The following is a 12,631-nucleotide window of genomic DNA, read 5'->3' as shown; positions in this document are numbered from 1 at the left end:
ATGCATAATTTTTACCAGATGGTCTTATTTTGCTATACAGTTTTAAAATATATATATATATATATATATATATATATAGAATGACAATGTAATATAGTTACTAACCCTTATTAATACAATTTAGTACATTTTCTGAATTTCTACTAATTTAAATATATCTGGTTTTAAGTTCGTTACAAGCAATCTTCACATCTTTTGTCATGTATTTGGGTATAATGGGGCAGATTGAGGATTGATACAGTCATACTGCATTGCAAACTTGAAAGCAGTGAGTGACATCACTATTGATGGCATGGTTTTCCAAAACAATGAACAATTTCTCCTTTAAACAATAATCTTCCACTGGTTTACACAGTGGTTGAATTTCTGACAAATTTAGTGTATACTGAAACTGCACAGAAACTTTGAGTTTATATGTCCTAGGCTCAATAACCATGCAACACTTTGCATTTGCACAACTGGTCAGGCTCACAGAAGGCAAGTCAAGGACATTTCTTTGTTGCCCTTTGGAGGATATTGACTAACCCAGGCATCTGCACCCTAAAAGCAATTGTACCATCCCCATTGTATTAATCCTACTTTTTTATTTTCTGTATTTCTGAGGCTTTGACTGGAGTTGAAGGCGTGCAGTGACTGACCCTAGAGGGACTGTTCCTTCCAGGGATAGCCAGTTCCTAGCCATAGTGAAGGACTCACCTGTGGATGTGCCTTTCACATGCAAACCAATCCAGAACCCACACCCCTACCACTATGGGGTGCTCACACTCAGGGCCACTGTCTACCTGGCCTGATGAGCCCAGGGCAAGGTACCAGCCAACTAGGCACAGACTCTCTCCCCAAGAGCCTGATGAAATTACTCACACTAGTTAATTAGAAATGTACTTGCCCTTCCTCACATGTTGCTTCCCTTGGAAACCACAGTAAAGGCTTTTGTTCACATTCCCATAACACCCCTCCCTACTTCCCTTGTCTCCTGACTGACACTGGTGCTTCCCTGTGTGACCCTGTGTGGTGTGTCATGCCTCCTTCTCTTGGGGTCTGTGAGTAACAAAGTATAGTTGCAATGACAGTTAGTTCCTGATTTGTTGGCATCATCATACTTGAGTAATAATAAAATCTACATTGTAAAACACTGTTCCAAAGTCTCCTGTGGGTAGGAGGGTGTCTCCAGATGAGAGGTAGGAGACAGGTGAGAAATTTCTCTCTTTTGCTCTCTGTCACACACACACACACACACACACACACACACACACACACACACACACACTCTCCATACCCCAAACAAATGCTTTTCTCTCCATTTTCTTTCTTTCTTTTAAAGTGACCTGGTGAGTATGACCCCAGCATTTCTCAGCCCCGCTGTCTGACTGGGAGACTCTAGATCCAGCATCAGATCATTTTCTGGCCTGCAGGGCTCAGCATCAACTGGAGGTCTCCACGCTTGAGTCAAGAGCTCACAAGCAAACATCTGGTCCTCTCAAAGAGTTTTCATTGCATAAACTCTTTTTATATGCTTCCAATTAAATTTGATTCTGCTCGATCTGTCTAATTTCATTGACTTCTTCTTTTATCACTGTCAGTTTTGCGGGGCAATGCTAATTAGTTTCCTGGCCTGCATAAGCCAGCAGGCAGTTCCCCTTGAGGAGAAAAGCTTGGTGTAAATGGAGGACCTTTGCACATATTAATGTGCCCAATTACATCTGGTAACGTGAGCAGGTTGTATGTGCTTCTAGAGTGTGCACATACACCAAGTTTGGATTTATAAGCAAAAGCCGATTGCAGAGGCAAGTCAAAGAGCTGAACGGCCTCCACGCCAACTTGCATTTGGCTGCTCTCTGCTTTAGTTAGATTCGTAGATTAATTAAGAGATTTTAAAAGTCCAGACAGATTACGGCTGAGGTGGTTTAATTAGCAAAGCAACCCTTAATATTCAATTTATTTCTAATTTATTTTTTCCTAACTCTGGAATGTCTTTCATAGTTTGTTTCTACTTCCCATCCCTGAAGCCATTACCTTAGATCAGGCCTCACTGTGCCTGATCTGGACTTACAGTGAATTACAGTGCCCTTGTAACTCATTCCCTTGTAACTCCTCTAGGTATCCCCGACCCCAGCACCTCACCTCTGCACCCTACCTCCGTGTTGACACAAAGTTATCTTTTTAAAAAATAGACCAAATGGACTATGTCCCTCCCCTGCATGACAGTCTTCCACAACTCCAAAATGTCTAGAGAATAACTAATATCCTCAGTGGCTCCCAGGCCACCTGAACCTGCTCTGCTGCAGATTCATGCCTCTCTCTCTCTCTATTCCCGTGTGCTGATGGGGAGTTGGGGGGCAGTCTCCAATGTACCCAGCACACCCACACAGGGTAGCCAGATAAAATACAGGGCACTCAGATGAATTCAAATTTCAGATAAACTACAAATAATCTGGGGGACATATTCATACTAAAACATTACTTGTTTGTCTGAATTTCAAAATTAATTGGACATCCTGTGTTTGTATTTTCTGAATCTAGCATCCCTCCCAGCATCTCTGTCTTTTCATTCTCGCTCCTTTTTCTTGGGTTGAAGGGCCTGCTTTTGTTTTGCATAGGTGGAAACCCTACAATGACAATATTGTCTCGCGTTTTTCTCTCAATGATTTTTTTTTTGGTCATCTGTGCTAGAATGAAGGTCCTAAGAAGGTGCAGTCTCTGCCTGATTCATCTGTGTGTCCCTCATACCACTAGAGGGTGTGACTAGTTGATTTCTGTTTGATGACTGACATCTCCCTGGAACAGGAAGGTGTAAACCGGAGAACAGAAGGGCAAGGGATACGATGTTCCAGATCTAGGGGACTTCTGCTGTGTTCCTTTGTCACTGTGCTGAGGCCTCACCTGTCCTGCTCATTCTTGGGCTGACAGCTGGAACTGTGAGCCCTGGGAGATGAGCCAGAGTCTGTCCTCCTACCTCTGTACAAAATGCTTAGTTATTCATTTCTCAGCAAAGCATCTCCCACAGTAAGTCAGGGCTGCAGTAAGGTGTCATTTCCCAAAGACTCAAGTGAGAAAGCAAGGACACAACTAATAAAGAGTAATGACTTAGCTCCATTGCAAGAAACTGGTGACTCCTGACATTGTTGCAGTTGCCTATGTGTGCACGCTTGTGTGTGTGTACATGTGTGCATGTGCTGCATGAATATGTGCTTGTGTACATGTGTACTCATGTGTGTGAATGCCTGTGTGTGTGCGTGTGTATGTGGGTATGTGTGTGTCACACACACACATGTATGGTGATCCTCACTTTTAGTCATGGCCCAAAGTTTGAAATCATATTTATCTTTGTACAACTTCCACTTGTATCGAAGTGAAGCAGAGCTGAGGCTTGCTTCAGGATTTCCATGCGTACACTCACAATGTGAAGGTGTTCAATGACTTCATTTGGAACAGGCAAATTGTGCCTTATTTCACCTTTAGAATGTGCATGTGTGAAATATTCTTTTCTCCTCTATGGTTCTGAAAACTTGAGCTGTAATACATCAGATGGATATGTGCTTATTGTAAAATGTTTGAAAAGTTTATGGAGAAGCAGGAAAAAATTTTGAGGAAGCAGAAAAAAAAATTCAATTATCTCTGATTTCACTAACCAGAACTAACATTTCCCAGGCTTTTTCCAGACAGTTTTCTGTACCTAGTTGGGTTCATACTATATATGTAAATTTCCTTCTATGTTTTTAAAAAATATTTTTGTCATAAGCATTTATCCACATCTTTGAAAGTACTGTTAATGGCTGCTCAATATTTCATCAAATGAAAGTAATAACTTCCTGCACCTTTCTCTTACTTTGCAAGTTTAAATAATTTTTGCTTTTTCTATGTTCAGATGTACGTTCCCACTTTTTCATTGTGTCATCTAGAGTCCCGGAATTTTAATTACTAATTCAAATATATAAACACTTAAAGGCATCCGGATCCCATTGCCTACTGTCCTTGCTAAGGGTGGTGCCCACTTAAGCTGCAACTGAGTGTGGTTGCCTGGGAGGCCTCTCAGCCCAAGACCTGTAGCTTTGTGAGAATAATCTTCCTGATGTGTTTGCTCGCTTTCTATCTCCTTTGATTTCCACACACTCATTGTTCATGTATGTATCAACAGGGGCTTATTGTGTAATTGGTGCTGGAAGAAACTGTGCTTCTTTCTTGTTGTAAAAGGCAACCCAAAGCATCCTCATGGCTGCACTTGCGTATTCAGACAGGCAGGAGATGCTAGAGGAGAGGCTAACCAGTGTGTAGCTTCGGGAGCCACCAGCTGTGCATCACTGGGCAAGCCTTCCTGTTCCTCCTTTTCTTATTGGGAAGGTAGAGGTGATAATTGTACCTGACATGTTGGTGGTCACAGGACTGTGTGAATTAATACAACCAGATACCCTGGACAGTGCCTGGAACAGAGTGAGTGGAATGCTGGCTGTGATATGACCTGATTATCCAGCTGCTACTCATCCTCTTCCTACAGAGGGATGGTTATTGCTTTGCAAGGTTCTTGGAGGACGCCTGCTTGCATTAATTTTCTCAGCCTGCAACAACAAAGTACCACAGACTGGGTGGCTCAAACAACAGGAATGTATTGTCTCACAATTCTGGAGGCCAGAAGTCTGAGATCAAGGTGTAGGCCTGAGTATGTGGGTATATGTATGGGCTGGTTTTTCCCAAGGCCACTCTACTTGGCTTGCAGATGGCATCATCTCCTTGTGTCGTTCCTGTGTATCTGTGTCCAAATTTTCTTTCATGAGGACAGCACTCACATTGGATTAGTCCTCACCCTTGTGACTTCATTTTGCCTTAATTACCTCTTTGAAGACCGTGTCTCCAAATACAGTCACATTTTGAAGTACAGGGGGTTAGAACTTCAACCTGTGAAACCTGGGGAGACACAACTCAGCCCACAAACAACAGTGCTACTCCTGACACCAGCTCAACAACTTCTCTTCACTTTATTTATTTATTTTTTTGTAACTTTTAAGTGCAGGGGTACATGTGCAGGTTTGTTACATAGGTAAATGGTGTCATGGGGGTTTGTTGTACAGATCATTTTGTCACCCACGTATTAAGCCTAGTACCCATCAGTTATTTTTTCTCATCCTCTACCTTCTCTCACCCTTCACCCTCCAAAAGGCCCCAGGGCATGTTGTTACCCCTCATGTGTTCTCATCATTCAGCTCCCACTTATAAGTGAGAACATGCAGTATTTGGTTTTCTGTTCCTTTGCTAAGGATGTTAGCTTGCTAAGGATAATGGCCTCCAGCTTCATTCATGTCCCTGCAAAGGACATGATCTCATTCCTATTTATGGCTGCATAGTAGTCTATGGTGTATATGTACCACATTTTCTTTATCCAGTCTATCATCGATGGGCATTTAGGTTGATTCCATGTCTTTGCTATTATGAATAGTGCCACAAAGAACATGCGTGTGCATGGCATGTGTCTTTATAATAAAATGATATATATTCCTTTGGGTATATACTCAGTAATAGGATTGCTGGGTCAAATGGTATTTCTATCTTTAGGTCTTTAAGGAACCACCACCACCTGTCTTCCACAATAGTTGAACTAATTTACACTCCCACCAACAGTGTATAAGCATTCCTTTTTATTCACAACCTCAGCAGCGTCTGTTAATTTTTGACCTTTTAACAGCAGCCTTTCTGACTGGTGTGTGATGGTATCTCATAGTGGTTTTGATTTGCATTTCTCTAATGATCATCGATGTTGAGGTTTTTCCATATGTTGGCCCTATGTATGTCTTCTTTTGAGAAATGTCTCTTTATGTCCTTTGTCCACTTTCTAATGGGGTGTTTGTTTTTTGCTTAATTTATCTAAGTTCCTTATAGATGTTGGATATTAGACCTTTGTCAGATGCATAGTTAAGCATTCCTATACAGCAACAACAGTCAAGCCCAGAGTTAAATCAATAACAAACTTCCATCCACAATTACCATACACACACAAAATGCCTAGGAATACAGCTAACAAGGGAGGTGAAAGGTCTCTACAAGGAGAACTACAAACCACTGCTCAAAGAAATCAGAGATGACAAGAACAAATGGAAAAACATTTCATGCTCATGGATGGGAAGAATTAATATCATTAAAATGACCATACTGCCAAAAGCAGTTTGTAGATTCAATGCTATTCTCGTTAAACTACCATTGATATTCTTCATAGAACTAGAAAAAAATGTTTTAAAATTCACATGGAACCAAAAATGAGCCTGAATAGCCAAGACAATCCTGAGTGAAAAGAACAAAGCTGGAGACATCACGCTACCTGACTTCAAACTATACTACAGGGCTACAGTAACCATAACAGCATGGTTCTGGTACAAGAACAGACACACAGACTAACAGAACAGAATAGAGAACCCAGAAATAAGAACACACATCTACAACTACGTGATCTTCAACAAACCTAAAAAAACAAGCAATGGGGAAAGGATTTTCTGTTTAATAAATGGTGTGAGGATAACTGGCTGGATATATGCAGAAAATTGAAACTGAACACCTTCCTTAATTCCATATACAAAAATTAATTCAAGACGGATTAAAGACTTAAATGTAAAACTCAAAACTATAAAAACCCTGGAAGACAACCTAGTCAATACCATGTAAGGCCGGGCGCGGTGGCTCAAGCCTGTAATCCCAGCACTTTGGGAGGCCGAGGCGGGTGGATCACGAGGTCAGGAGATCGAGACCATCCTGGCTAACATGGTGAAACCCCGTCTCTACTAAAAATACAAAAAAAAACTAGCCGGGCGTGGTGGCGGGCGCCTGTAGTCCCAGCTACTCGGAGGCTGAGGCAGGAGAATGGCGTGAACCTGGGAGGCGGAGCTTGCAGTGAGCCGAGATCACGCCACTGCACTCCAGCCTGGGTGACAGAGTGAGACTCCCTCTCAAAAAAAAAAAAAAAAAAAAAAATACCATGTAAAACTCAAAACTATAAAAACACTGGAAGACAATCTAGTCAACACCATTCAGGACATAGTCACAGACAAAGATTTCATGACAAAGATGCCAAAAGCAATTGCAAGAAAAGCAAAAATTGACAAATGAGATCTAACTAAACTGAAGAGCTTTTGCACAGCAAAGGAAACTATTGACAGAGTAAACAGACATTTCTCCCATTCTATAGAATGGGAGAAAAATTTTGCAAACCTTCCCTTTACTTTCAAAAGGTAATGGATACATGTGCTCTCCTTTGAGTGCCTGAACATCTCTTTCTATTTTTTGATTAGAAAGTGCAAGGGCTTGCATATCTCTCTTCTGCTTGATGATCAAAGTGCTATAATAGTCTTTCTATAGGCCTTTTTAATTCTAATCAGTTGTAGAATTTAGGCCTTTAGGTAAGTTGCATTCATCAAACTTAAACTAGAATGGATGTGTTAAAAGAAAATTGGAAAGTGTTAATAATGAAATCCCTTCTCATTTCAGCATGTAATGAGGGCAAAGTGAATGTTAAATGGGCTGAAATGAATTTGGAGAATACTTTTGAAGAATGATAATATGTTTCATATGGAAATGTTAGCGTTATGAATTATTCTTCTTTGTGGACATTTCAATTGATTAATCCCCTCATGCACTTAACTCATGCTCTTCCCCTTGTTTAGGAATCCTTGCAAACATCAAAGGTAGGCAAAAGAAGAACAATGACAAAATAGAAGGGCAGTGCGGGACAAGGTGGCACTTTACTCTGTGAATATTCAGCAATTATCCAAAAAGCGTTTATTGAACCCCTACTCTCTAGATGTCTTGGGGGAAGTGGATGAGAGGGGCTTTTAACACATGGCCGTGGATCAGACTGAGAAGGGAGAGTTAGGGCTCCACTGCAAAGCTAATAGCTGTGCCTTGGGATATCACTTTTTTGTATATGGGACATATATTAAAAATACTAACATGGAATGACATTTTTTATTAATTACTTAAGATATTCTAACACAGTACCTTCATCTAAATAAAAAAAATTAAACTAATTTTAATTGTCTCCTCTTTCAGGAACATTTGGTCTACGGAAACCGTGGTATTTCCCCTTTACTGCCTCATATTGGAAGAGTGTGGGTGTCTTGGTGGAAAATAGGCAATATTCTCTAAGTTCCAGTGTGTTCTTCTTCCATGAGAACTTTGACAGTAAAGGTTTGTAAGGAGTAGAATTATTAGATGCATGTATTTTTCCTCTGATCCATTTTGTTTTTGGTTTTTATTGTTTTTCTGGTCCAGCCTTTGCAAGTGTGTGCTGATTCGTAGAGAGACTTACATTTAGGCTGTCTTGGGCTGGGAAACAGCTACAAGGCCAAGATGTGAGGCAGTATGCCCTGACAGTGTGTGTTCTGTGAAATCCAGGAACCCCAGGGAGTTCCCATTATTTATTATTTAGCGTCCTTCCCTGTATGCATTATGTGCATTTGTGTGTATATTACAATTTAGTAAAATTGAAGTTAGTCCCAAAATGAATATGTGTAGGAAATAAAAGCAAAGACGGGTAGCTACCCTATGTAAAGCACTTTAAAATTTTTAAGTGTTCTCACCTATGCTGGTGTATTCAGTGTTCCTGTGTGAGGCAGAATACCGCTGTCCCTTACAAATAGGGATTGTGGTTCTCAGGAGATAGGGGCAGGACTGTGCCTGTGCCTCTGCACTCCAGAGTCATGGCCTATTCCTGCAGGTGCAGGTGCATGTACAGGGCACCTCTGCCAAAGGATGAATTCATAGGCCATCTCCATGGAAACAGAGATGCATCACTTAGAGATAAACAAGCTCCCATCATGGTGGGTTTAGATTACAAGTCAACATTGTACTCTAAACAATCTAAATATTTTTCTGAATTATGAATCTTTTAGAAAATGTGGAACACATCGACAAGCGCCTATCCATTCTCACCTCCTCAGGAGACTATTTCTCATGAATATTTTATGTGTAACTAATCTGCCTGTTGTTTTTTCTCTACTTAAACCAAAATACATGTGTGTGTTTTTATTTTTATTTTTATTTTTACAAAATGGTTATCATAAGGGTTCAAAACTTTGTAATCAGTGATATCACTTAGTGTTTGCCATTATGTAGTCTGCTTCTTGTTCTTGCTGAAGAAAGATTTTTGAGTTGATTTGTATGCTTCACAGAGCTGGAATTCAATTTCAAAGCAGAACACTAAATTAATAAATATGAGCATGATCTTCAGGGCTTTTGAAGTCTTTTCACAATGAATTTTCATCTCTCTCACAGGGTCATCACAGCAAAACAGGGAAGGAGAGCTTGAAGGAGGTCCCCCGGGAGTCACCTTGGTGTCTGTGACCAAGGAATATGAGGGCCACAAGGCTGCAGTCCAAGACCTCAGCCTCACCTTCTACAGGGACCAAATCACCGCCCTGCTGGGGACAAATGGTGCCGGGAAAACCACTATCATGTGGGTCCCATTTTACCCTTATCAAACATTGGGCATTTGATTCTTAAAATTTCAGTTTTCCTGTGAGACAGAAGATTTGATTTTTTTTCCTTTTTTAAGAATTTTGAGTCTCAGTACAGAGTTTAGAGACACAGGTGAAAGGCAGAGCCCCTCATGAGTGCCCGTGTGAGAGAGGCCCTGTGTCCTCAACCACACAGGTGCACTGTAGGCCTCGGGCCCTGTCAAAGGGGTAAGGTGGATAGCTTTTTAAAAGCCTTAATTCTTGTATTTTCTACAAATAATTTACCATGTTGTACTTTAGTCTTTGCAAGTCCTTTGGCACTTTCAGCATTTGTCCCATTAAGTATCATCTTGCTTGCATATCTGTAGGAAGAGGAATATCACAGTGGTATTTGCAATTTTTTTAAACACCTGATTATTTTTCTTTTCCATATTCTGGTTTTTTGTGTGGTTCTTTTCTCGTTAAAGGTGGATGTTTGGTTTAGGATCCAATGGCTTTAGATTTGATTAAAGAATCAAATCATGTCCTCCCAGAGAAACAAGGAATTCAAACACTCACAGCCTTGGGCTGGCTGTGGAAGTGAAGGTTTAAGGTTCAACTGCTAAAATTATGAAATATCTCTTTTGAACAAATCACTTTCTCTTTTGTTCTTTTTCTCACTAAATATGTAGCATGTGATTAGTTAAAACAATGAGAAGGGCTTTGCCTCAAACTTAATAAGAAAGGTAGAACAATAACACATGAAACTTCAGAAATCTCATATTGAAAAAATCGAAAGAAAGAAAATGGACAGTTTTTATTTGTTCCTGGGATACAGAAATGGACTTGGAAATGAGTCTGAGTGTTTTTTTAGTGTTTGAAATTGGGAAACCACAAGTTACACCAATTATGACTCAGCCAGACAGCTCCTCTCACCCTGCTTTTACTAAGACACATTTCTTACAAGGAAAACCTGAGCTGCTTGTTTAGCAGAATGATGAGAATTACATTTGGAGCTTCTCGATGATTTAAGGTTCAATGACTGTGTTGCTTTTAGTGTACATTTGTAGTACGTTTTGAGTCATCCTAAGTGGCTGCCTCCACCCGGCAATTCTTAGATGAAAGGCTGATCAGTCAAAGACTGGATCTTCACTATTTAAAACAACCATCTTTGAGACTTCTAGGGAATGTGTATAAACTATTTTATAGTCTCCCCCAGATAGGTTTGAAAATAATGTAGCAAAGAGTTTTAAGTTCATTGAGGTTTAATTTTTGTGCAGTAAACAGTATCTGCTGATGTGTACAGTTTGATGAGTTTTGACACATTTGGTTAGTGCTGGAATAAGCACCACAAATGCAGAACCTTTCTATGCTGCTCCAAGGTTTCCTGTGCTCTCCTTTGACCCCGGCCTTCATGTGACCACTGATCTGCTCTTTGTCACTAAAAACTGGGTTACTTATTCTAGAATTTCTTGTAAATGGGATCATGTCTGGCTTCTTGTACTCAGCGGACTGTTTTGGGCACCCAGGCATGGTGGTGGTGGGCCAGCAGCCTGCTCCTTGGGACAACTGAGTGGTATCCACTATATGGAGGCAATTCAGTTTCTTTATGTTTTCATCTATGGGTTGCAATTGAGGTTGTTTCTCTTTTCAGTGATTGTGAACACAGCTGCTGTGAACATTTGTGCGTACAGCTTTGTGTCAGCACACATTTAATTTCTCATGTGTGAATACTAAGGAGCGGATTTGCTAGGTCCTGTGGTAGGGGCATGTTTAACTTTTCAGAAATAAGGAACCAATTTAAAACTTAAATAATAAACTTCCTGAAGCAAGGAAGCAGAACTAGGCAATTCTGAGGCTTCTGTTGGTAAAGTTGGTTGTGTGAGCTTGTGGTGGCCGGCTGCTTGAGTTCTTGTGGTTTTAACACACACAGACTATCCCGGAAGCAGTGGAAGGAAGACTGGCTCCACGGTTGGGGCCTAGCTTTGCATCTCTGTTTTGCTTATATTTAATGATGAGGATTTAGGTATATATGTCATTTCTCTAGCATGTTTCCTCATCTGTAAAAAGCTGAATGTTATCGTCTTAAAGTCCCATACAACTATGATGCTCTATGATCTCAATTCAGACTTACAATGGTTCAACTTAATGATATTTTGATGTCATGATGGTGTGAAAGTAATACATATTAGGTAGAAACTATAGTCTGAGGACTTATACAGCCATTCTGCTTTTTACTTTCAGTACAATATTCAATAAATTGCAAGGGATATTCAACACCTTATTATAAAATATGCTTTGTGATAGTTGATTTTGCCCAGCTGTAGGCTAATGTAAATGTTTTGGGCACATTTAAGGTAGGCTAGACAGACTAAGCTGTGATGTTAGGTAGATTACATGTAAATACATTTTGACTTACAATATTTTCAACTTTTGATGGATTCACTGGGACATCACCCAATCAGAAGTCAAGGAGCATTTGTATTTCATATGGTAGCATAAACATTATGTTAAACTCATATTTTCAAGATCAACCAGACAACGTGCCCTCAAGCTCCTCACGACTTTTAACTGATTGTGTAAAAACCAGGACAGCAGAGGGTGAGTGCTCTTGGCAGGATGTATGCGCCATCCTGGAGCTGACTGGATTGCTGACGCTCACAGTATCAGCAATGCATATTCTCCATGCTGTCTTATTTTCTCTGCCAGATCTATGTTGACGGGGCTCTACCCTCCCACTTCTGGAAACATCATCATCAATGGCAAGAACCTACAGACAGACCTGTCGAGGGTCAGAATGGAGCTGGGTGTGTGTCTGCAGCGGGACATCCTGTTGGACAACCTCACCGTCCGGGAACATCTGCTGCTCTTTGCTTCCATAAAGTCTCCACAGTTGACCAAGAAGGAGCTGCATCAGCAAGTCAATCAGTTAGTAAACAGTTGTCTCTGTTCCTCCTGCCTCTGCCCATTGTGTAAGGAAGTGAAGACACTAGAAAGAGACACTTAAAAAATCATCTGTGTCTACATTTATAAGAAGAAATAATTAGCAAATGGTTGTTTTTTTTTTTTAATTTATTTATTATTATTATACTGTAAGTTGTAGGGTACATGTGCATAACGTGCAGGTTTGTTACATATGTATACTTGTGCCTTGTTGGTGTGCTGCACCCATCAACTCGTCATTTACATCAGGTATAACTCCCAATGCAATCCCTCCCCCC

General features: G+C 40.5%; 1 protein-coding gene across 1 annotated transcript in view; it reads left to right on the top strand.

The window, feature by feature from the left end:
- The window catches only part of ABCA13 (ATP binding cassette subfamily A member 13), a 505,863-nt gene that overhangs the window by 219,167 nt on the left and 274,065 nt on the right, over positions 1 to 12,631 (top strand). The window contains exons 36-38 of the mRNA XM_025379476.1: positions 8,026 to 8,163; positions 9,250 to 9,430; positions 12,120 to 12,338. Coding sequence (XP_025235261.1) covers positions 8,026 to 8,163; positions 9,250 to 9,430; positions 12,120 to 12,338 — 538 coding nt within the window. The remainder of the gene's footprint in view (positions 1 to 8,025; positions 8,164 to 9,249; positions 9,431 to 12,119; positions 12,339 to 12,631) is intronic.

Source organism: Theropithecus gelada, chromosome 3 (assembly GCF_003255815.1).
Source record: "Theropithecus gelada isolate Dixy chromosome 3, Tgel_1.0, whole genome shotgun sequence".
In the NCBI taxonomy this organism is placed as follows: Eukaryota; Metazoa; Chordata; class Mammalia; order Primates; family Cercopithecidae; genus Theropithecus; species Theropithecus gelada.
Note: the sequence above shows the minus strand (reverse complement) of the source record. Positions and strands in the feature narration are given on the sequence as shown.